We start from the raw sequence: 26,014 nt of genomic DNA, 5'->3' as shown, positions 1-26,014 counted from the left end.
TTAAGAATCTTTACCATCATCTCCAGGCTTGGAAAAGATTGCATTGTTCTAGCATTTAATAGTTATGTAAATTAGCACTAATTTTGTCACTTGGCACCTGTATGAAATTTTCTACTAGAACAATTCTTTAAAATATGGCATAAACAAAGCACAAGATGCAGTGATACTGCTCTTCTGTTGATGCTTATTTGGGAAAACCTGCATAAGCTATTGAGCATCTTTACAATGGGTAAAGATGTTGTGGATATGCCAGAAGCACGCCAGCAAAACTTTGTAGGCGTGTGGTTGGTGTTAAATAGTACATAGGCCACTAGTCAGACTTTCAGCAAGCTGTATTTTGGAAATACATTAAATACCATAATGCATATGCTAAAAACTTAACCACATCTTTACGGTAATGGTAGTGTCTTTGCTATACTCGAAAACTTTGCCAAACGTAACTTAATCTGGCTATAGAGATATTGACAGAACTCATACCTTCTGCTGGCTTCTCTCTGGTATTGGTGTGGCCTCCACTAGTTCTACGCTCTGTTCTGCGTGAGCAGGTGGGATCCTACAGCTGTTTGAATAATTATTAAAGAGTTATCCTGCTCTGATTAACCATTCAATGAGGGGGGAGAGAGCACCTAAGGAATCTCTCTGCTTCAGGCCTCTTGCCCAACAAGATTCATTTAAATATTCGAGCAGTGATGAGGTGAGGAGTCGTGTAAACTGGAAGCTGTTCCTCAAGTCACCGTCCTCTCTCTGCGCACAGAGTAATTGATAGCTCATGCACTTGCAAACTGAAAAAACAGAGCAGAACATGCAAACATGTCCACTGTATAACATACGTGGGAAGCAAGAGGGGGAGAGTGTTAACTTTAACAGAAAGTGAATTATCTGCCATTTTTGTTCCACTCCAGATGTAATTCAGCAAGGAGATTGGATCTGTGCATTAGCTAGTCTGAGGCAGCACCTTGGAAATTGGCAGCCAGTTCCAGCCAAGGGTGGAGAGAGAGGGCGGTAAATGTGTGAACAAAACCCAGCCCAGGTTATCAAGTAAAACCCCAAGCCAACAGGGGTCCTTGGATATTGAGTAGCGGGCACTTTTCTTCATTTAAAGAAGAAAAATAGCCTTTGTTTTCCAGGTGAAGGGAAGTACTTTGCGAGCAGTCTGTTGTAGCTCATGACAAAATCTGGCAAGCAAAACCAATCTCAGCAGGATTTCACAGTTGAAAATCCATGTGAATGGCTTTTTGCTTGGATCTAGGTGTTAGCGTACTGTTGTACATACCCATGTGTCACCAGGTTTTGGTCCCTCATTTAGCATTTTTGTTATGAATTTTGGCTTGATCTGGGATGCTGTGCTTTAAAGAAAAGGAATATTTGTTTACTGAGAACTGAGATGTCTTCAGTATAAAAAGAGTGTATTTTTAGAAGCATGGTATGGTCACAGTTTTTCCCTTTGTTTTCCTTTCTTAAAGAGGTAATAGTGATATGCTCTTGAACTGAAATCAACCACCCAAAACAATAGCTGGGACAAAACAAGTAGAAGAAAGGATATACTAACAGTCTTTCTTCCAAAGATCCTCAAACAGCAAACACACTTTACAGCTATACATTCAGCGATTAAAGATTTCCAACATCAGTTAAAAGCTTTAAGGGTCCCGGTAGCTGCACTCAAAAACCCTATGCGCCTTTGCTGTGCGTACTGTTTCTTACTGGCTGACTCGACTTCTGGTAGTCCTCTAATTAGCTTTGTAGGGGTCTCTCAAGGCATCTGGGTTTCTCGCTGACTAGGGAATTAGGCTGAATTTAGGCTGCCTGAATATACCCGTGCTGGTTTTGAGCATTTTCTGTAAGGATCTCTTTACCGCATGGTGTGCTGCAGCCCCCTCTGGAATGGCGAGTGGAAGCAGCTCGGCGGTGCAGGCTGTGCTGCGGTACTGACTGCACCACGCTTTATGGCAGAAAGCACAGAGCAGATCGGTTTGACACGAAAGGGAATTTTAAAAAAAAAAAAGAGACTAATGCAATTAGTCAGTTGAAATTGAGTTGGGGTTTACAACTTGCATTTTTAGGCCCAGATCCATCAGAGCACTTAAGCACCTGCTTTACCTTGAATACATTTTGCTTTTTAATAGCAATCATTTGCCTAGCTATCAGAGGCCTCCAGGAAACCTGGACTTAAACGTGCATTGTAAAGCATGGGGGAAGGATGGCAGGCAGTCAGTGGTACTTAGAGAAATTTCACTTTTTCACTCCCTGCACTTTCTGTGGTTTAAATAATGCTTCCTTAATGTTGCCTTAATGCAGTGCTTTTTGTTAAATATCCTGTAAATAATATCAGAAAAGGTTGTTTAATGAATAATCTGACTTTTTCTTTGAAGAGACTTGTTACTGATCTTAACTTGGAATCTCTTTAGTATTATTGAGGGGAATAACAACCTTAATGTCATTTTGGTTTGATTTCTTTGTGTGAAGGGCTGACAGCTCTCCCTTCTCTCTCGTCACCAAACATCTGAAGAATGCTCTGTTATTGAGAGATTACTGCAGTGGTCCTTGGTCTTACAGAGATTTCATCAGAAACATTTCATTTTTAATGGACAACGGAAAATGTAGCTGTCCATTATTACACTTCTTTGTACACAGTCTAAAAATATAAATGGAAATTATAATTGCATCTGTAATGCTGGGTCCCAGCTGAAATCACTTTAATCCCAATGTGGAACAAAAAAATCAATACAGAACCCTTAACCCTGGTCTTTTCCTCCTTAGACATTTCATTTTCAGTTGTACTAGTTTATACCACAAGTTTTATAAGTTTTTGAAGGGACTTTAGTATACGGAGACCATTTTGCATCCTTAGAATGGTATTGCTGCTTTGTGCTTTTCTGACTTAGAAACTGGAATGTTCTTCTTGAGTAATGGTTTATATAGAACTGCTTGATATGATATGAAATTTCTCCCTTTTACTGTTTGATCATTAAAAAAAGAGGGACCTTTGAAATGTTGCAAAGTTCTTTTAAAGAAAATCCCATTTTACTGGAAGTAGAATTACACATTTTTGTTAGAGAGAAACCCAACTCAGCATTAAAGATTTAACATTGAGATTTGGAAAAGGCATCCTTCTCAACTCACCACAGGCTCTCTACTATATTATGCTTTTTTCCTATGGGATGCAAATTGTAGGTCTGTCAAGGTTAAATATTATGGTTTTTATTTTTTTATATCAACATCTGTAAGTACAGACATGCCATCAAGTGATTTGTGTTTCTGAAACCTGCATCTTTCTGCAAACCTGGACTTAGACCAACAGTTGCTTTGTTTTGAGTTAGCTTCTGGGGAGGAAAGGAGAGGTTGCTTTTATGCTGTAAGGCCTATGGAAACTATTAATTGCCGACTAACTGCAGCTTCCTCTGAAGTATCTGGTTCTGGTAACAGTCAAAAGACGCGATGCTGTAATTTAGGGCACACTCTGCTACGTTGCTACGCTATTAATAATTGTAGGTGTAACATCCATGTAAGCAGGTGTGCTATTTATCTGGTAGAATGTCTTGTTTCTTAGTAATTGCATATATGTACCCCTCTCTAGATCATGAGCACTCAAAAAGTAAAAAATAAATTAACTGCATTTTGGTCAGTCTTTTCTCTGACTACCTGAAAGACACAATTGAAAAGGAATGTTTCCACGTGGAGTGAGGCATTTCACCACCCCACATCTAGTACTCCAGCTATTTTTTTGCTGTCTAAGGCTGTCAGGCCTTAACTTCCTGACTTCATTCCAGGATACAGATGTCTCATTCTCTCCCTGCCCTCTCCTCCCCTTTCAGATACCATTCTCCTACACAAGAGCCTAATCCAAAGCTCATTGAAATGCTTCCATTGACATCCAGAGGCTTTGGCTGAGGCCGGATGGGTCTGGGGCACAAAGTTCCTCATCGCATCGAGTTATTCCCTCTTCTCAGTCTGGTATCTAGGCAGAGCACAGATCTCTTTCCATCTTTACTTCCCTCTGCAAAGTATCTTGATTTTTTTTTTATGAACATGCCACTTCAAGTCTATCACACCGCACAATCTGAAAATACTTAGAATGATATTGTAGTAGTGACCTTTATTGTTCATTAGTGAATCAGCAGCCTAGCTTACTGTGGCTTTAAATGAGCTATATAAATTGATTGTTATTTTCAGTGGTGATTCCCTTGATTTGAACATACTAGAGCAAAGGTAATTGTTTGATTGATTCATTATGTAAAAGATTGTTTCAAGTTAGAGGGTGTTTTTATTTAATTTCCCCCACCCTCAGCCAAATTGAGACATGCCGTCTGGAATCTTTGCCAGGTTCTTACCAGGTTCAGATTGGGAAGTGCTATTGCTTCTCTTTTTCTCACTTGATGGCATGTAGTAGCCTTCCTGGGTGGAGTAGGTATGCCTCTCTGATTGTGGTGGTGTTCATCATAATCTAAGCTGAAGCTACTGACAGCATCACGTCTTGCACATTATACTCTACTGCACGTGGTAATCTTTGACACATGATGTATATATGTGTTCAAAAGAAATTAAAGTCTATAGCCGGTGGTGCTGTCCAAAGCCTCTCTTTATCTCAATATTGGCTTGCCCCATCTTCCAACTGCTGTGCTGTCACCTCTGTAAGGTATCACTAATTCCCAGCTGTTGGCATTGCTTTCCCATTGCTCAGGGATGCAGTGTTTTGGTGTGTCTTTAAAGCATTTTTTTTCTAGTTTCCGCTGTGTGCTCCCTCTTCCAGCTTCAGCATCCTGATGTCTTCTGTTCTAGGTACATGACTAAGCTGATATAACTGTGTTGCCACAGGCTGTGCTTGCTCTCTCTGGAAGGTTGCTGTGCTCCAAAAACTTTGCTGTTGCAAATTTTATCTTGTCATCTGGCATGCAGCATGGTGTGCAGATGGCAAAGAAGGAATTTGTTTAGAAGCTACATATCTCCTCTATTACAAGTGTTGGGGGGGGTGCACATAGATCTGGGATATTGATGATTGCACCAGTTCCCAAAGAGAAAAGGATACTCCGTGCCCAGGGACCATGCTAGTAAGTCCTGCTGGATGCATGGTGCTGCCCCAGACCAGGAATGCATGGAAGAAAATCACATAGATCTGATGATGTCTCATGTCATCTTGGACTCCTTGCAGGCATTGCCAGGGCCGGTGCTGCTGGGGAAGAAAGCAAAGAAGAGAACAGTAGTCAGGCCAGGAGGGCAAAGTGATAACAAAAGTGGTGGGAGCCATGGGCTCCAGGAAACCAAACCTGGGCCTTATGGAGGGAGGCAGAGGGGACAGCGGGGGATGTGGCATCTTGCCCTGTTGTCATGTCCTCCCATCTCCAGCCTGTGGTCTAACATGATGTGCACTGACTTCCAGATTTGCTTTTCTTAAAGAAACGGAGTCCAACAAATGGAAAAGGGAAGGGGAAGAACTGAGCGCAGAGGTGCATGAAAATCAGCAGTTACGTTGTCTTCATCTATGAGTGGACCACATAGCTTGTAGATATCTATAGGCATTAAAGTTAGTGCCATATATATGAGCAAAGACTCTACCTATGCCCGTAAGGCTGGGTTACAGCGGCTGGGAGCTGTATTGTGCATTTCCTCAGTGCTGTGTGGTTCAGGTCTCAAAGCAATGTTACAGTGACGTACTTGGTAGCGGTGGCATGTGTGTGTGTCTCATTCACACGCAGCTATTCTGCAGGGTATGTTGAGGGGGTGTTTGAGGAACCAAGCAGATTCACAGCTGTGTCTCACCTCTCCAGAATCTGGTGCGCTAAACCCTCCTCATCTGAGCAAGTCAACAGCCTGTCCCAGGCTGCCGCCTCAGAGAATGGCAGGGACTTTGTAAATAAAGGAAACAATTGAATGATAAGTTCACACTTCAGCACACTGCTTAACAACCTGATAACAGTTAATTACATACAGTATTTTTAAATGCAGCAACAGGGAGATAACTCATGCAGAGATGGAGCACAGGCACTGGGGCCTCACAACCGAAGGTTAACCTCTTAGTACCCATGTCCCTAAAGAGGCTGATGGCCTGCAGCTCCGAATCTCACCAGCTTTGAACATTCACTGGCTAGCAGTGACTCAGGGCCATCCACGTAGCATTTCCTCAGCTGCAGGTAGGGGCAGGGGCAGCTGCACTCAGCCCTGTGACTTGCAGGGCCCCACTTTGAAAGAGCAACCTGTGTGCTCGCGGGTGGGAAATGCAGGGTGGTAAAACAAGGGTTGTCGCCACCACAGGCAGCAGGTAGAGCATGTCCAGTCAGCAGTCGCTCCGCTTGCTGCAGCTGCGCTGATGTTCGTGTAACTGTAGAAGCTCTTAAGGAAGAAGCCAGCATAAACACAGCTGGAATGGGCTGCCGTCGCAGGGCGCTTGCGGCCGTCTGCAAGTCACAGCAGCTGCTGTCAGTGCTACTGCTCTCTGGGCACCGGGTGGGACATTTCCGTCTCTCCTAGCCCAGTGGGATTGAGGGGTTTGACCCTTGTTATTTAAAGCTCAACTTCAGGACGTCTGCTGTCAGAGCACCCGCAAAGTTTGTGACTTAATGCAAGTCTAATTAACTGATTTACCTATCCAAATCTGGAGATTTACACACTTCTGTAGAGGCAGCTGTAAAGTTATAACTTCAGCTGTTTAGCAAGCCCTGAGCCTTTAAATCTCAATTATTAAAGGTGGTGTTTAATGGCTGGCTGGAAAAGGGGTGGTTACCAGAGTGTTAATGGAGTGCGGCAAGCCAGGAAATCTATAATCTAATGCCTGTATAGAAATGAATGGTTCTAACAAAAGAAAATATAGGGGGAGAGGATGTACTTACAGGCTGTTTGTGCTGTTGAGGAGCAAATCAGTACATGAGCAGTAGGGGAACAATGGGGACTCAAATACTGCCTGAAGAAAGAAATAAGAGCTGCTTGTTTTTAAGGTCCCCCTCGCCCCCAAAAAGCAGCCATCGTTCTCCTCTGGATCTTGAGCTTTGCCTTTGTTGCGAAGGGGAAAAAAGGGAATGGCACACCCCAGTGAGTTTAACAGAATGTCTGGACCCAGAAAGAAATTAAATGGAGGGAAAAATAACCAGCTACAATCACTTTCAAAAATCATCTTCCTTTTTTATTGAAGCATGGTTTTAGTACCCAGTTTGTGCCATCAGAGGCAGAATTGACAGCCATGCTTCATCATGGCAATGGGAGAAAACGCTGCGAGGAATTCTTTAATTTAAATGAGAGATGCTTTAAAAAAAAAAAAGCCTAAAAGCTTGGTAATAACATTAATAACCACTTCTTACAGGTTTTTACTAGCCCGCTAAAGATCAGACAGCGTGTTAAGATCCCAGCAGCTGAATAGTAAAGACCTGGGCCCAGGTTGTTATTACTTAGGAAGATTCTTTTAATGACTTCTGTTATTTGTTGAAAATCATTTGAACAGCACAGCTGAATAATCACCATGCTTTCAATTCATTTCACGTGAAAAATGAGAACAGGATAGAATTTGGGTTTATGTGTTTTTGAAAGCACTTTACAGAAATGGCGTGGATAGCAGTAATGCTGTGAATGGATAGGCGAAGGGAGGAGTCTTCCTTGCTCGGGAGGAGCTCTCCTGGAGCCTGAGCGCTCGGTGTGTTTGTTTCCTTCTGAAGCGGGATTTTGACCATGGCAACAGAATTTCTTTTAAATCAAATTAAAACCTCCTGAACCACCACAGGACCTTTAATTTCTACCCTAATAGCCTCCAAAAAAGCAGAGATCTGCATAGAGGTTAGGGTGAGGCAGAGAGCCCTGGATAGTATTTCTGGCTTTTGTGCTGCTGCTGTGCTGGGGCCGGCGTTGGAGTCTCACCTCTCTGCATCTCTCTCCCTTCTCATTGCTCGCCTGCTCTTGAGGGAAGTAGCTGGCTCTTCTCGCGGCAGGGATAGCGGGATCCCCATGTCTGTTGGAGCTACTGCACAGTAATGCAGTACAAATATTGCCATAAGAGAGATTTCACTTTAGCATCTCGCCCCAGTGGTGGCAGTTCTGCATGCGTTCAGTACTTCGTATTAGTTTGGGTTTGCATTGAAATGCAAAATTCAGCTGAGAAACCTAAACATTTGCTCCTCTTGCTGGCTTAAGATGCATTCATCCTTTAAAAAGAAGTTTTCTCCCCTCCAGTGTAACTTGGCCAGCATCATCTCAGAAATGTGACGCAAGAGACCAAAGGCCAAGAACTCTTTCAGTCTATAGGGAAGAGCTTTTGGCCCCTGCTGATCTGCAAAACAAAAGACCAAAGGGACCTTAAAATCTTGTCCAGGTCTCTCCCCGACAGAGCATGGGGGTTCCTGAGCAACAAGCATGACTGCTTAGCATTGAGAGTAGGTTACCAATGCCAAGAGGTTAATGACTCACATGGTATTATGTTGTGTTGAATAATGAGTAACATATGAAATGACACATGTTGTAATGACTCACTACTTAAAGTACCAATCTACTTAAGATCCCTTTAAGCTTGAAGAGATCACAGAATAGCGATGTCTTGTACAATAGGTGCTACTTTATTTTATGCCTCCTGGTAGAAGAGATGTACCATGCCTGAGAGCATATGAACAAAAGAAGTGAGGAATTGAGTAGGAAGGATTATTGGGCTAGTTGTTTTGAATTCTTATTGGGCATTTATAGAGCACCGGCTAGCATATTCGGGTTTTTGTTGCTGTTGATTTGAGGGTTTTAATCCTGATTATCACAGTTCCTATATTTGTAGGTTGGATTTAGGGAAGGAAAGAAAGGGGAGCTTTGCCTGCAGGATGGGATTATCAGAAGCTGGTCTGAGATCTGCTGTGGAAAATAAACTAATGCTGGAGCAAAGGAGCAACACAATGTTTTATGGCTTTGTTGCTGATGGGAGGGGTTTTAATTAAATGGCACTCTAAATTCTGATGTTAACCAATCTGTGACATAGTTTGCTCCATTAGGGATTGAGAACAATCAATTTGCTTGCATGCAAAATAGACTGTTTATGCTGTCATAAGAAATCTTATATAATCTTACAGTAAAGTTTTAAACCTGTCAGACTACTGTTTTCCTATCTTACAGTTGTTTCTGCAGTCTGCTTATCTGCATGGAAAGCTAGTATCTGACTAAACTTTATGCTTGGTCCTGGATGTAAAAACAAGTGGGACACCTAAATATCTCCAGTTGCTAAGAACTGCCCAGGGAGCTGCTGGAGCCCAACATCTCTCAAAATGTGGCCCTCTGCAAGCAATAGAGGACTTTGTTCTCCAGCCACTTTAAGGCTAGACTTCAACTAGAGTAGTATAAACATGTCTATGCACTTACCTTCTGGGATTGTGGTGCTTTTGCTGTTTGTTTTTAAATATTCCAAGCGTAATACTGTAGAGAGAGAAAAACTATGCATATAAGCTCTTATGTTCAGGCCAGTCAAGGCTACTGTTAAACATTGCAAAACAAGGGAAGAGAATCAGGCCTGCCTGCATTGCATCTGAAATGTACTCTTGCTTGAATTTCAAACAACTTGTATGGATCCCTCCTTCTCCAAATCCAAAACAAATATGAATTCTTTAAAAAGGGGAGAGCGAGAGAGATTTTTCTGCTCTTTTTTCCCCCCCAGTAACACAGGTCATGAAATGATCATTATTTTTATGGGTCTGCAAAGCCTATAGAAGTCAAAGCTATGTAATATACATTGCAGAGTGTTCTGCTAATCCAGTCCAACCGCAGTCGTGCCTGGCCCAGGGATGAAGGTCTGGTAACTGGAAACCTGACACTGAAGGAATTCCAAACACAGTCCTCAAACTAAAAACAGCTCTCTCCGCATGGCATGTGCTACATGAGAGCCAGGGATTGTATTCGTTTACGTTATCTGATTTTTTAGCCTTGTATTGTTGATAAAAGAACAGGAGAAGAAAGCACCTCCACCAGCTCAGCCCATAAATAATCTGTGTGTGGTGTGTTTGAGGTTAGTATGACATTGCTAGACATCTGACTTCTTCTGAGAGGTACAAGCCTCTCTCACAGACAGCAGCCACGGGGCACTTCCTTGTGCTGCAGATTCTTCCCAGCACTAAGATACCAAATTTGATTCCAGTGGCTTTTTAAATGCAAAACCCATCATCAACTATGGGAAGTATTGATCTGAAACGGCAAAGTATATTTGTTATAGGAGTATCTCGCCTATTAAGATACAGAGACAGACTTTAATGAAGCTCAGAGTCATGCAGGGATTTTTTTTTTTAAATCTGCAGTGATTTTTAAAAAAAATTTTTTTTTTTAGGTTATATGCACATTGAATATTAAGCAACAGAAGTTCTTAGTGCCACTGACTACAAACAGCACTGTGGTGTCTTTAATACTGTATCTGAAGAGATAGGGACTACATGGTCTTTTCAGTCAGTTGTTTTTAGTGTATGTTGAGAAGAGCTTTATAAAGACACAGTGTAATGTATTTGATACTGTAAGATTGTTTGTTTGCATAATTTAATTCTTACATCAGTTTCTCCTTTCTTCTTTAAAAGTAGATCCTCCTGGCTGAGAACAAACAGCATACAATCACGATGCATACAATAGAGTTCTTCAGTGAGAATTTGGACACAGATAGGACCCTGTTGCTTTCTCCTGTTCTTTAATCACAGCCTGAGCTGCCTGATGCCATCACCCGGAGTCTCTGTATGTCTTGCTTAGACATAAAAGAGGCTGCAGCCAAATGTGGGCTTTCCATTTGCCACTTAGTCTGTGGCTGTCTTTGAAGTTTATTTCAAGAAGTACTCCCTCACAAAGTAAGAAGGCAGTTTATCATGTGAGATTATATCCCTTGCAAAATATTCCCTTAGCAGCGAGAAGGAGACAGTGATGTAAGAAGAGAGCATTCCCTTCCTTGCTTTTTACCAGGTACTAAGAGGGTGACCTCTGTGATTCTCCCTATAGAACAGAGGCAAGAAAAACTCTCTGTCGTGATGAAATCCAAACCCCCAACATGATGGGGCACAGCGTGAACAGCCAGACCGTCATTTTGCTTTCTTTTCCTTTCCGATAACCCAAGCATGTGTCTTGTGGCTGATGTTAAAGGTGACCTGCAAATGGGGGTTAACAATGAAACACAGTAAACCTGAAATGAGATTATTTTTTTCTGGTTGTTTTTTGAAGCATCAGGTATTTAGGCCAGTCTACCCTGTGAGATTCTGTACAACTGAAGAATTACTGAAATGGGGGCTGTAAAAAAAAGGGAACTGCAGAAAGTGAAAAGTGTTTTAGTTAGTTTTTTTGAAACCTACAGATACCTGTTTAACTTCAATGACTAAATAACATTTTGAGTAAAAGAAGCCTTTCTTAAGTATTCCAAATCCTTTGGTTCAGTTTTAAATAAACCCAGCAGCTCTTAAAAATTCTGCAGCAAAGCCAGAAAATATTAGATTCTATGTTCTTTGTGCTTGGAAGATAAATAAAGCAGGGATAGAAAAACAAACTACTTCAGGCTTTACTTGTCATAGAGAAAATAACAACACATGTATTGTTAATTGAACATCAGTCACAAGTTACCTGCTTTATTTGGACAAGGCTAGTTTGTGCTTTTAAAGCTCAAAATGGATCACAGTTCTTACCTGGTGAATCATTTACAAGATAAACCAGTAGAGCTGCTAACCAGCATATGAAATGATACGGCAAAACATGTTTGCAACTATCTGTCTGTGTGATCTATAATTTCTTTGCAGGGGAAAGTGAGATTTCGCTTCCTCACAATAAAATGAACGTTTTAAGGGGCACCTTGCCCGTGACATCTTTGAGGAGTGCATTTTCACACTGCCTCACCAGTTTCACTCCTTTCTTGAACCTGGTGCTTCTGCCTCCCTTCCTTCACTGCTTCCTTCAGCAGCAGTCTCTGCTTTTAGCTAGACCCGCATCAGTGATGCATCTTCCAGTGGGAGCCAGCAGAGCAGAACTATCAGCAAAAATGCTTTTTGAGCTCTCAGATCAGTTCCTTCCCAGGATGTTGTGTCAGCTTCCCTACCTTCTGCCTGCCATTAATTTCACTGGACCCCCAGGTCAAACAACTGGCCAAAAATCTGGAAAACAGCTGACGGTCAGAGCAGCTCCTTCTCAGCATGTCCTCTCAGAGGGCACGCTCCTGGCCTGGTCCTTTTGAGTGGCTGGACCTGCTTGACCCAATTTGTGGATTTTTGATCACTCCCCTGGGTCACTGATTTTCCACTTGAGGTTATTGGTTTGACCCCCAAACTGTGGGTCACTTGGGAGGTGTGATATGGCCCTGTGAACTCTGAACTCATCAGGAGCCAACAAAAACAGCAAGGGAGGGGGGAAGAATTTCATTAGGGCCTCCTCAGAGGTGGCAATGTCTGCCACGTGAAAAGGCAGGAGTTGTTTTGCTTCTTGCAGAAACAAGCATAGCTTCTACAAGGGCCTGCCAAGTAGAAAGTGTTTGGTTTGAGTTGTTATGGCAATTTCTTTAAGGATAAACAACAGCATATACTTTTACACCATGAGCTATAAAGTGAAAATGGTGTTGCTTCAGAGGAGCCCTGCTCTTCCTGCCGGGAACTGCCCCCAGTGTCCCAGACTTACTCCTAAAGGTGACAGCATTTCTACAGCCAGAGCTTGGTATCTGTAGGTGTTTCTTCTACCTTAAAAAGATTAACTTTCTGATGGTTAATTTGACACACTTGGGGAGGGAAGGGCTGTTTTCTCCTGTATTTTAAGACTCATCAGATGGAGGTTCATGGCAGAGGTTCATGGAGGCCCCCCAGGCTGGTTGGTTGCACTGTGAGCAGCTCCCTAAGAACAGACTTCACCGGGCATGGCTGGTAGGTGGGGAAGAATGAATCCTCAGGAAATAACTCAGCTTCAACTTGCAGTGCTGGTCATAAAAGGGAAGAAAAGTGCTGTCATTGTAGCATGTGTATCCGCATGCATAACACCCACTGGGATCACCAGGGGAAGTGAGCTGGAGAGCGTGGTGCAGCCACGAGGATATCTTTCATGAAATTTCCCCCTGGTCATGCTGCCCGGCGGCAGCCTTTTGGGCAGTTTCCAGGGTTTCCCAAGGTTTCACTCATGCAAGAGTTCTGGTAATCATTGGTTAGAACACTGCTTGTATTATTGCCAAGGCTGCTAAAAAACCTCACATACCTTCTGTCTTCCCGGGGCTTTCCTAAAGGAGCCATGTGAAGCAGATTCAAGCCTTGTCTCCATGTACAACCTCTCCTCTCAACTTCTAAGCCCTGACTCTGGGGAAGACACTCAAGAATGATATCACCTATAGGGTGTTTCACCCTCAGAGAAGGGAAGCTGGTGCTGAGAGTGAACAGCTTGGATATTTCTTTATTTTTTAAAGAAAGATTTTGCCCTTCCCGCATGTTCCTCTCTGCAGTTTATCTACACAACCAGAGACAGTATTAGCTGTAAGTGAACCAATGGTGGATTTAGTTTTGTAGCATAGGTAACAGCAATGAAGACCTGATGGCATAAGCTCAAGCAGCTTGGGTATATGCCTCGGGTTTTGCATACTTGTGCTTTGATTGCTCAGGCTCATCTTCACTGCACAGTCCTAGGTCAAAGCTGCCTGAATGCACTACCCTCTGCACAGTCACAGCTTCTGTGGCAGCAGTGTCACACTGTCTCCTAGAACTGGACCGGCTGAGCTTTCCTGGAAACAGCTCTTTTGGCTGGATGGCAAAACACATCCCCCTCTTTTCCTGCAACATCCAGACCTCTCATGTGAATTGAGGGATGAGCTGTGTGCTGAAGGCTCAGTAGATGATGCCTGTGGCTCAGTCCTGTTCTCAACAGTCATTTTGGTACCAATGTGATCCACAAGAATTTGGTTGATTATAGCTGTCGATGAGAACATCTTATAAAATCTAATATACAGGATTTTGAGCATTATTCTTATATTAAAAGGTGATGGGTGTAGGTTTGACGTTTGTTCCTGTTGGTTTGCTGCTTAACACAAAGCAGTTCCTAGCATTGCAGAAGCCTTTTATGACTGGAAGTGCATTTTTGCGCACAGAGGAATCAAAAGCTGAGTGTGATGGGACTGACTAGTGAACAAGTTTCATATAGAAATACACGGAGCAACTCTTTGGCCTGCTGTGGAAATTAGGCTTTGTTGCAAGGCGTAGGTGTGTGAGCAGAGACAGCAGTTGTCTCAATATATGTGGTTAAGAGTCCTTTTAGTATCTCAGAGGGTGGCTTCAGGCCCTTCAGCACTTTGTCTGGACTGTCTCACCCGGGGGGGGGGGGTGCAGGGGGGAAGCCAGGAGTGCCTGTCTTTGATAATGTTCTGTTTTTAAAGCAAAAAGTCTCTGGGGAGCATAGGGTCCTAAAAGTCCAAGGCCTGGAATTCTTCCTTTTGCTCTTTCCATTTTAAACAGGAAACATTTGTACTAAGTTATTCCAGGGGGAGAATTGTAGGTTCATTTCAAGGCAGATAATGTTTGTTCATTGCCTATGTCCATGATTTACCCCATGGGCTTAAACAAGTACAGCAGAAAACCACATGTTTTGTTTTACTTCATGCAAAACAAGTTCCAGTGGAGTCTGGGAGCCCAGATTAAGAAAGGGGGAGCATGCTTGTAAAATCTGTATGAACAAAAGAGAGGCATTGACGAATTGTGAACACCTGATCTGCTCTACCAGAATGATGACTTTCTTAATAAATCTATGCAAAGAATATTTAAACGGTTGATGAGTTCAGTCCCAAAGCCACAGAGCAGGTGTAATTGATTTATACTTTCAGCCCCTGTTTCGGGTCAAAACCCTGCCATCGTCCTTCAGCTCTCACTTGGAAAGAAGCTTCCTCTGCAGTAAATGGGAGATTTTGCCCAAAGCGCAAAGACATTTGCAATCAGACTGGCAAAAACTCTTAATTGAGTTGAACTTTTGGGGATGCTCTGGTGATATGTCTGTGAGAACAATTATTTCTGCCATTTCGAAAGTATCACAAGTTAAGCTGTACTAGGAAAAATATCAATGCTTCATTAGTGCAAATCATGGAATTAAGATGCAGAAAGCTACAGAGAGGGCTCCATGGCACATCCTCAGGAATGACATGTTCACATGTTGCTTTTCACGTGAACTAGAGCTTATCAGATCCATACTGATGCAGACAAGTTACAGGGCTGTTGTAATATCAGGCCTTCTAGATCACAGGAGGTTTTTTTTAAACACCCTTGGCAGCTCACCCATTAAACACAGGTATTGTAGCCTGACATCCCGAGTGTTTCTTCCAGGAGTTACAGTTTTTCCAACTGTGGTGTTTGGAAAGTTTTAAAGTCTGACATGTTAGGAGAAAAAATAGTGGGAAATGGCTTGGAAAGCGTGAATATTTGTGCATGTAAAGCTTATGGGATTTGCAGACTTGCAGACCCAACTCATCTGTTTATCTTCAGGCTAGATAAGATTCAGTCAAATATGCATTGTTTAAAGGAGCTTTGTTTCCATTATGGCAAATGGATCACAGGAGGCTGACTTTGGGAGCTGAAGGGCTCCAGTGCTCCCCCATTGTAAAAGGGCTGTGATGTGCGCTGGACCCTTCCTCCAGCGTCCTGGGTGTTACAGACTTTAGTAGCGTGCAGGTGGGAGGCTTGTTATCCTTCAGAAGTTCTTTTGATTCATCTGGACCTGTCATGCTTGAGGTGGCATTTCCTTTCCCAAAGTAAACATAGACTGTGAGTACAATAATGTGTCGCTGGGCTAGTAGACTGCCTTTTTATGTGCTTTATTATGTTTTTCCTCCTCAGGCGTGGACCTGCAGAACCACTGGAATATTTAACAGGGCCACGAGTAATATACAAAGAGAGAGATCTTCCCTACTACCAAGGAGGACAGCCTGTTGTCCACCCATCTAAGGGGAACTACATCCGTGCGCCAGACACAAGAGTGGCAGAATTGAGGTACCCCCAGTACTACCCAGCCCAGCCCGTCACAAGCCAGCATAAAGGACCCCTCCGGCAGGACGTGCCACCTTCCCCTCCTCAGTCCCACCGAGCACCAGCTTATAATGAAATTGTCCGACACCGTGGGACCAGTCCAGACCAGTACCAGTACAGGCAACAGGATCCCAGGCAGAAGAACCCCATGACTGCAGCTGTATAGCCACGCACTGGACTTGCCAGCACAGCCCGGGAGGAATCCCATCGGACATCATCCTTGTAGAGTTGTTCCTAAGCATAACTGCCTGTAAGAATGTCACATGAGACCTGGAGTCGTTCTTACTGAGCTGGCCTCAGCATAGGTGCTTTCTAACAGGCGAACTAAAGCCACGTGAGGTACGATGTGTTTTGAGTATGTGAGGTACCAGACAGTTGAGTATTTTTTAATTCCTTTTAAAAATAGAAAGTGGCTGCTGGAAATGAAGCGCAACACTTAATACACCTCAGGGCTATTTACTGAACCCAGTTACACCTATACAGTATGTAGCTGTCTGTTTAAGGGCAGTGGTGTCACCAGCATTCACTTCAGAGTGCTGTTGTAGAGCCTTTAAGTGAGAACGCAGCATGCAGTATGGACTTCGTACAGAGCTGGGGATCTGGTGATCTGGTGTAATCCAGTATGTGATCATGAGTTGACAAGGAACTGCCGCGGTGGTAGCGGCCGCATTCCAGGCACGTTCAGACCAGCAGCTCTGTGCTTTAAGGGTGCTGCAGTTCCAGATTTGTAATCTGGCCTCTGTCTTCCTCTTTCTGTTTGGTGGTGGCAGCATTTATCTTGTAGCCTTCATTTTTTGCAGTTTGTGTAGCAAGATTCTCCTCTTGTTGCACCTGCTGCATTTGGAGTAAGGCGAAAAGCTTTATCTGCCGTGCTTGGGCAGTCTCGCAGAGGACAAGGCAGCCAGCCACCTGAGAAGTGTGTGTCTGTAGGTGTTCGTGTGTGTGCTTGTGAGCATTTCTTAGTTATACATCGTGCACTCTTTAAATGTAAACCCTGGAGGTCAGATCCTCAGCTGCTTTCAGTAAGTGTCGCTCTTGGGGTTTCAGTGGAGCTGGCCTATAAGAAGTGGCTGAGGAGGTGAACGCGGGCATGGACTCCATAACTCATATTAAGTTACTGTATCAGGTGCTGCCTTGGCTCCGGCAGGGCAGCCCCTTCGGGCCGGGGTTACAGCAGAGTGCCTGCCAGCAGCGTGCCCTGCCCTTGCGAGCCTGCCGCCGCATGAAGGCACCTGTCGGTGCGGGGCCCACCCTCAGTCCGCCAAGTGAAGCTCAGCCTCGGGCAGCGCCAGGCCGGTGCCAAGTGCCAAACTACTCAAGTTCCTGCAGCCAGGGGCCATCAGGCTAGCGGGGAAAGGGGCTTTTCACAGCACGGGGTGAGGGAAAAGACAAGGAAAGCAACAAGGGAGGGCTTCAAGACCCTGGGGCCCAGGTGGAAGAGGAGAGAATAGTTGTTGGTAGCAAGTTATTTGCAGCAGTGCATAGAAAGAGGGAAGATGTGGGTGGGGGGAGGGGGCCAGCAGCGCAGCAGAGCCGTGGGGAGACAGGGCAGTGGGGTACCTGCCCGGCTCTTTGCCCCGCGCAGCCTGAGCTTGCTCTGCAGCCAGCCATCCTGGGAGGAGGTTAGAAATGCATGTCCCCAGCCACAGGGACTTGTGCTACCTGGCCCAACAGGGCTGTGGGTGCTCAAAGATTTGTCTCACGGATTTTGTTGCAGGGAAACCATACAGTCTTGCCACCTAAAAATACATTTTGTGAAGTTTCCAAGTGTCCTTAATTCCTCGACTTCTGCCTTTTGGGAGTGTTATTAAACCGTTCGGGCTCCTCTCCTCATCAGGGAGAGACTGTGACCTGGCCAAGGATTAAGCACAAGGATTTCTTTGATGTCTTTTTGACACCTTTGGTATGCAACAGATTAAATCACATAGGTCACTTCCCAGGTATTAAATATCACTGGGAAGGTTTGTCCTGCTAGGAGCGTGTCCCTTTACTAGATATCCCTGGGAAAAGGGCTTGTTAAGAGTAAGAGGTCCGTAAGGCGCAGGGCAGGGTGGGTCTATGTGCTGCTGCTTTCCAGGGGCCACCGCTGGTAGGTAATGGCCCTGATGAGAAGCAGTGTTTAATCCCAGCCGACTTTTCTTCTGTGCTGCTAATGTTGGTGACAGACTAGCATAACCCTGAGGCATGGGGAGCACTTGCGGCTGCGCAGCTGGCCAGCAGCCTCTAGCATGTGCATTCACAACAATCTCTACCCACCAGCTGGGCTGGGAAGCAGGGGAGAGGAGACAGTTTTGGGGTGGTGGGGGAACATCTCCGTGAATCAGATACAGGGCGGGACTCCCTGGGGCAGGGGCAGGCACAGCTCTAAATCCAGTCAGGAGGAAGCATTGGTGGGAGGGAGAGAGGGAGAGGAATGCAACCGATTATGAAGCAAGTGTGTTTGGTTCTTGTTCCATTTCTTTCTGCCCTCTTCCCTAGTAATGTAGGAGGGAAAAACCTCTGGAGGGAGGGTTGGATGTAAAGCTGGATGTCTCTTGGTACCCTCCATAAATAAGGCGCATTCCCCAAGGAAACTCTGCCTGTCATGTACGTGCTGTACACAGCCTTGTACTTCTCTCAGAGAGTTTTAGATGCTGTAGGATACTCAGCCAGGACTTGGCAGCCACAGGGTAGCCGCTGGTATTATGAAGGCCCGCTGAAAGTGAATCGAAAACAAATTAAAATACTTTCCTTTCCCTCCTTGAAATATAACCCCTGATACATTTGATCCAGCTGTAAAGAAACTAACGTGTTTGTGACAGTGGCTTTATCAAGCCAGGCCACAATTAAGAACAGCTCTGAATATAAGCTACTGCCTTTATAAATCACTCTCAACTAACCCTTCAAATGGCATCACAGCACAGTGAACAAAACTTATTTACAGTATTTCAGGAGCCAGGGCCAAATAAAACCTGGATGGAAACAGCTCCTGGGTTATTTATAGCCTTTGAAGGACCTGCGCAATTGTCTCCCCATAACCTGAATCTCTCCTTAAGAGCTCCCCTTGACTGCATTGGCTCCACTCGGTTGAGGCGGACAGATCAAACGAACACCTGAGCTGTTAATCTTACCCAACAGGTTATTAAATGATGCTTCTGCTGTTAGATCAGTACAAAGCTTCTTCAAAAAAAAAAAAAAAAAGTGCTACAAGTATAATATATGGATGCATCCTACAGGTGAGGAGCTAAGGAGGAAGAACAGTCTGACCTAGCTGGGGGAACAAGACCAAAAAGTATTACAGAGCATCTCATCAATCTCTGGTGCCATTGTTCTGGGAGAAAATTGCCATTTGCTGGTTTAATATCTGGTAGAGGTACAGTATTTTCAAAAGTATAATGTGTAACTACAGTATATATAGTCAGCTTCTCTGCAGTGTAAAATGTATGATTTTAGCACCATATTGTGGAAAAATATGTACCGTGCAGAATTCACGAGGTGCTACAATTGACGGTTGAAAATACACACTTGCAAAATCCAAAAGAGCCGTTAAGTAACAAGTTGTTCTTTTCCCCATATGCCCATATGTTTGGGAAAATTATGAGTCTGAAATGCTCTTAACACGTAATTGCCTCGCACTCCCTCATCCAAAATGTGCCAGTCCAGCAGTAAAGTTACTGACGTAGCGGGTGCGAAGGGAGAGTTTGGGTTTGCCACAGGAGCAGCGTGCCATAAGTGTGCGTGTGAACAGGAGTCAAGACAAGGGGGAGAGAGGCCCGCTCTCACGTGAAGCTGGAAGCTTTGATTTCCTGAGCTGGTGGTGTGCAGCCTGCGTTTCTGGCTCTGGCGCAGGGCCAGCCGGGCCCAGCAGTTGAAAGATTAAGAGATAGAAAAAGAGCCTGTGGATTTTCTGAGTGACCACCCACTAGTGAGCCATGATCTTGGCCTGCAAGCAGACAGTACCACTGTGATATATTATGATGCAGAAGTCTCCAGGCACCCCTCGAATGCATAAAGAAATATCAATTGCCCTTTGTGGAAAAAAAAAAAAGGGGGAACTAAGCATTAAAAAAAAAAAAGGCTCCTGCCTTGAAAAAGTGCATGCAGCCCTGAATCCCAATTCACTCCAGCTTCCTGATCTAGAAATAGCTTCACATGCTGCCTAATTTTTTTACAGATGAATTGTGCTACCTCCTCCTCCCAGCCATCACAGATTTGTTTATCAGAGAGTTGGTGCTGTGAGTGAATCCCACCGACTGCTCTGCCAGGGCCGCATCCTGACACTCTGCTCTGAGCAGGGACTGCTGTGCATTTCCGAAAGGACTTACACCTGTGCTCTCCATCACAGTTGTTCTGCAGAGCCTCTAAGCCTTACGTGCAAAATCAGAAGCGCTATTCACTATCTCTGCATAGAAGAGAAGGCTTTATAACACACTATTCTGTTATTGTGGGGGAAAGAGAGGTGTTTGTGATCATGACAATACCTGTGTGTTTAAGTGAAGCTGATTTAAAAATCATGCGTGATTGTTTTGGGGGAGAAATTTAACACACAATTTGAGAGGTTTTTTCTAGTACCACATCAAAGATTTTGATCTTTTGTTACATATGGCTATATAAATTTTACCTGTTTTATTTTGCATTAAAATAAAGGTTTTAAGACTATATATGATTATGTATTTGTATGTAGAGTCTTTCTCTTCTTTGTATCTACAAAGCCACCCTCATCCCTGGATGGGATTTGATATTAGAAGATCATGCGTGATCAGGCCGGATCAGAATTGGTAAGGTGACTTTTAAAAAAAAAAAACGAAACAAAAAAAAACCACAACAGCCATGCGCTGCCTTGTAGAGTAAAAACATCACAGGGCTTAACTTGATTCCCTCTCAAATCTGCATTGTCTTCAGTTGTGGAGCCGGAGTCCTGATTTCATAGCCCTGATTGAAAGGAGAAGCAAGAGAGAAGTCCCTTGCCATCTCGGCGAATTTCAGCTTAGGCAACTGCATGTTTGTTGCAAAAGTTCCCCAGACAGTTTCATCTCAACATCGAGCTCTTCTCTTGCTGTCGATAACAACTGAGGTGTTCTGCGGCCATGTAGCAGGTACCAGGTCCAACCAGCTGAGGCTGTATTTCAGCAAGATGGCTGCAGCGCAATCTTGTCAGAGATTTAGGACTCCTTGAAAGTTTTACACAGGCACTTAACTTGAGGTACGTGGGTCATTTCACTGAAGCTGATGACACTACTTTTCATACTCCAGATTATACGCAAGCATAAATCTTCGTAGGATCAGAGCTATGGGTTGCAGAGCACACTGAGATTCAGGCAAGAGTGTTATGTTAGATGAAGTAATTTTCAAAATAGCAGATATTTAAGTGAAAAGTCACTGGAACAGGGAGAAGGAAGAATGTAGCCTTTCTGAGATGAAAATTTTGTTTTACTACAAAGGTTTGAAAGAGTGAAAGAAAAAAACAGAAGGACAGAAAAGTGCAACATGTTTACAACACAAGATATTGCAGAAATTGCAGTAATGGTTCAGTAAAAATAAATGTGTACTGCACTCCAAAACATTTTGAATGCGTATCTTGGTGTTTATGGCCAAGACAGTTCATGGGCAACTCTGCGTCAATTTTAGCATGTATTAAATTATAATTCACATAGATGTCAATTTTAAAAGTTATCAGGTCATAACTTGCACTCATAGCTAAAAACTGGACAAATAAAACACTGATACCTCAGCTTCTCCTTCTGCTGAAGTTGTACAAAGAGTGGCAAAAGACAAACTAGGAGTGTATTAAAAGCTGGAAACTCAGTGACCACAGTTTCAGAAGGTGCTCCTTCTGCCTTGGCGGTGGTCTCCCATGGTTTCCCCATGGCAGCACTCACTTCCCTAGGACCTGGGCTCAAGTTAAGATCTGTTTTGCAGTCACTACTGTGTCTGCATAAAGAAGTATGTGGAGCCCTTTGACTGTTAATTAATTTTAATGAACCAGACTACACCCTCATGAGACCTGTGTTCTGCTGTAAGCAGCGTGGGATGTAAGTGCCTTTCCCCACGGAGGGTCTCGGAGCTGGGTTACTCACCCCAGCAGAAATGCAGTGACCCGCTGCAATGTGGCAGCAGTTGAGCGCTACCCGGGGGCAGAGCATAGCAGCCTCTCAGGGATGAGGACCGTGGCAGCTGTGCTTCTTGGGAGGCTTTCGGGAAGCAAAATGCCATTATCAAGATCGGAGTGGAGCTGGGCTCCTCCTGCAGCCTCCCAGAAGGCGTTTGGGGCTTTTAATAAGCCCCAGAGGCCTCTGGCTCAAAGGCTCTGGAGGCCTCCTGAGGAGGTTGCTCAGGGTCCCTGCGCTTGGTGTGCTCATCCCTGCAGAGGAGGCACGGAGGCGCTGAGGCATGGCTTGGGAAAGCGTGGAAACAAATGAGGCTGAGAAGGGATCCTACTTCCCAAGCACGGGATCTGCTCCGGGGAGGGCAGCTCTGCTGCTGTTTTTCCCCATCGGCTGGAAGGGAGAGCCTGATACAAGCAACCAGAGAGACAGGATTGCTCTGGGAATCAGGAAGGAGATGTGGGGCGGGGGGAGTGGGAAGTGACAGGGAGAGGTAGCTGGAGCAAAGGAAAAGGGATGAGAAATTAAAATAGGTTGGGAAGAGGAACGGGGAGGGGGGGAAATGTCAGACCTAAGCAGGAAATACATGCTGGAGAGAAGAGGGGATTGCCCCCGCTGTGTGAAGTTCATGTACCAACAAGGAAGGTGGCACTTTCTGATATGCTGACCGCTGCTCCCCAATTTCCGTTTGGCATCCCAGGCTTGTGACACCCCCCCACTGGGCCCAGAGTCAGGACCTGTTTGCAGCACAAAGCACCCATGCCTGAGGGAGGAAGCAGAAGGGCAAGTAGGAATTGTGAGGAAACCCATCAGCCAGCACGGGGAGAGAGAGGCACCCATCACCGCCCCCTCCTCTAGATCACATCTTGCCACCCAAATCTCACGGCCTGCTCCCCACACGCCTCCCTTCACCTCCCTGGGTACCACTGACACCACAAAGTCCCCTTCCCTAACTGCCTCTTTCATCCCCCGTTCCCCCCGATCTCTGATGTCCCCAAAGCCACGTTGACCTATGAACACAACTTTTGCCTTCACTGCTGAGAAGCCTTGAGCCATCTGTGAGCGTAGGTAACCGATACCAGGAGTTTTACTGGCACCTGAAAGCAAGACGGAGTCAAAGCATGCGGCCCACAGGGCCGGCGTTCCTGCACAGTGCAGGCTGGGCCTGTGCCATCGATACAGACAGGGGCAAGTTGCACCCACTTTTGAATCGGTTGCTTTGTGGGTATAGACTGCAAGAAAGACAGAGATTTTATCTCCACTGTCTTTTTGCTTGTCTAGAACAAGCCTTTGTCGTGCACAAAAGCTGTTTTATTGCTGGCCTGGCACAAAAATCCTGAACCAGTTTCAGGGGCCAAAAAGGTGATTATAGTCTTTAAAACAGAATTAATTTTCAAACCGTTCCCAAAATATGCCTGACAAACTAACCCAAGCCAGACGAGTTGGCTGTGCTCACGACAAAAAAAACTCAGTGCAGGGGAAACAGCCCTGCTTCGCTTTTCCAGAATATCTGCATCTGAAAGAAAATAATTTATTGGGAAATACATACAGTAGAGTAAAATTGCAAAATAAGACATTCAGTGAGGACTCTATATAAAACCGTGCCCTTTGCCTCAAGCAGGTAATGAATAAAAATTATACAAAGAAGGAATGAACATTCAATGTTTTATATTTAAAATACATTTTGTGAGGAAAACAATGTGGCATAGAAACAGGACTGAAAGGTTCTCCAAGATAATGCCAGAAGCTGCAAGATGTTAGCAGCATTGTCGTATGAGTTTCAAGGTGTAGATTTTTAATTTTCTCTTATGAATCACAGAAGCAGTCGTGAAAGCTGTCATTAAAATTCATTACAAGAAAAGTAAACTTATATTAAAACCTACACCATTCTTCTCCGAATTCTTGGTACTGGTTAGGAAGCAGTGTCTGCTTCTCTGCCAAAACCTTACCTACGCAATGTGATTTAATCTCTAGGCTCTGTTAAATTGGAGTTTTCATACATCACATCCTTCAATCCAGAGTACAAAGAAAAAAAAAAAATTGCAGCCTAGATTTTCAAACCAGCAAGCTACGATTTTAAGAGGCTTCATCTGCCATAATTTTTCTAGGAATGAAAAGAGAATAAAAAATAGAGCAAATATGAAGAAACTAGTTTATAAGTAAATAAAAGTAAATAAACCAGCCCTCCCTCCCCTTTTCCCTTCCTCCTAGGTATATATATGCGCATACATACATGCACATATACTTAGGTATTGCTGCTTTTGATCTAAAAGCCAACTTATTTCTAGCCATTCCCTCTCTCCCAAGGAGAGTCAGTAGTTACAGCGATGTATGCACGTGAGAAAAGTGGTAAAAACGGTGACCTCCTAGTTCATGAGTGGAGGGATGTACAGAACAACCGGGACTGAGCTGTGCCCAGCAAAGGGAGGAGGAAGTTTTCAGGCAGAGCCGCATTTCCACATGCTAGGGGTTGCTCCAACGCCTGCGTCTCTGTAAGTGACAATTTGCAGAGGTGGGCTGAGTCTGCAGGAAGGTCCCTGCCCCGGCTGTGGAAAGGATTTGCGAGGGTTGCTGCAGCGGGCGAGCACTCCCGGGCAGGCACTGGGGCCATGGCGCAGCGGCAGCGCACTCACTGGCCTGGCCAGGATGGGAAGGGCAGGTGGCACGCCTAGGGAGACTGAAACCAGAGCATAAGTTAGAGCAATCATGAGGCTGCTCTAAGATTATGTTAAGCAGCCTGACAGCCTGCTGGTTATTTCAGCAAGCAGAGGAAATCAAAGGCACTCTTAGCATGTCCACTTGCCGGCTCTGCATTCAGATTTGGCCAAACCAATCACAACTAATTCAGTTGTTACAGGAATGTGAGGTACAAGAAGGGTGTTTCTGGGTCTGTTCAAAGAGGCACATGCACACATCCTCTTTACTATGGAGAATGTATCTCCTTGCTTCCCTCCTTCCTTGTTCTTCTCTCCCCTCCATTGGAAGTAAGCCCTCCAGGCCAGGCATTTTTCTTTATATGTAACAAGAGGAGAGCGAAGCCTCAGTCCAACGTGCATTTAATGCAGTCGTGCCAGTCTCCCCCTCCTGCCCCATCCCTCCCTCCTAGCACTTGGTCCCACCCCATCCCCATGTCCTTTCTCCTTCTCCAATTGTAGGGATTTTCATTGCTGTGAGAGGACAAAGGTAACTGAGCTGCTATTGAAAAAAGACTGACTTGTTTTTTCTTCGCTGGGCTGTTTTTAACGTGGATTATTTCCCAACTCAGTCCCCCAAATTGCTTTGATGGCACAACAGAGTGGATAGAGCTGTGATGGGAACAAGGCTGGGGTGTGAGGATGGGTTGGAGAGTGGTTAGACAGCTGTTGCTACAAAACAGAAAAGGAAAAGAAAAGCAAGAACACTAAATCACAGCCAAAGCGTAATGTATTTAGAGGCTTGGATTTGAAAAGCCAAGCACCATTTTCTGCAACGGTTACATTCCTCTGCACGTTTACTTCTGGCCAAGTTTCCTGAGAGCAGAGGCAGCATTCACCAAGTTTGAATTCCTGAGGCTCTCGCCTGTGGATTTTCTTCTGTGTTTAGCATTAGGAAAAGAGGGGGAATCGTGAGGCTTCACTTAGGTTGCGGCTTTTCCCCTTCCTGGGATGACTTATGCGTGGAGGCACCAGGGAGCCCTGGGACCCCTCTCCTCCTTGCAGACCGGGTGTAACACACACGTCACCTCAATGGCCTGGGGACACAGGTCACCAGGGGAGACAGTGTAGTCGTGAGCCCAGCTGTGCAGGGCACACTGAGGTTCACACCTACCTGGGCTTCCTCAGCTCAGGATGGCTGCTGCCCAAAGATTCCTGTGTGAGGGGTACAGGGGACAGCGAGGTGGCAACCAGAGCAGCAGGTCCCAAAGCATGGCCGGGGTGGTCACTGTCACGGCAGGGGCTCTATCATGGTGGTTTTTCTGTAGGACTTTTTTGTTCCCCTGGCAGGGACTGGTTCCGGGAT

The 26,014-nt window shown here is 44.8% G+C and overlaps 2 protein-coding genes across 2 annotated transcripts in view; both read left to right on the top strand.

Annotated features, from left to right (window-relative positions):
• Positions 1–20,570, top strand: part of PARD3B (par-3 family cell polarity regulator beta) — a 415,216-nt gene extending 394,646 nt beyond the window's left edge. The window contains exon 23 of the mRNA XM_009333046.1: positions 15,744–20,570. Coding sequence (XP_009331321.1) covers positions 15,744–16,098 — 355 coding nt within the window. The 3' untranslated portion in view covers positions 16,099–20,570. The remainder of the gene's footprint in view (positions 1–15,743) is intronic.
• Positions 17,023–26,014, top strand: part of NRP2 (neuropilin 2) — a 115,804-nt gene continuing 106,812 nt past the window's right edge. Inside the window, exon 1 of the mRNA XM_009333035.1 lies at positions 17,023–17,170. Coding sequence (XP_009331310.1) covers positions 17,023–17,170 — 148 coding nt within the window. The remainder of the gene's footprint in view (positions 17,171–26,014) is intronic.

This window comes from Pygoscelis adeliae, unplaced genomic scaffold (genome assembly GCF_000699105.1).
Source record: "Pygoscelis adeliae isolate BGI_AS28 unplaced genomic scaffold, ASM69910v1 Scaffold160, whole genome shotgun sequence".
NCBI lineage: Eukaryota > Metazoa > Chordata > Aves > Sphenisciformes > Spheniscidae > Pygoscelis > Pygoscelis adeliae.
The sequence above is the reverse complement of the archived record's forward strand: the minus strand, read 5'-3'. Positions and strand labels throughout refer to the sequence as shown.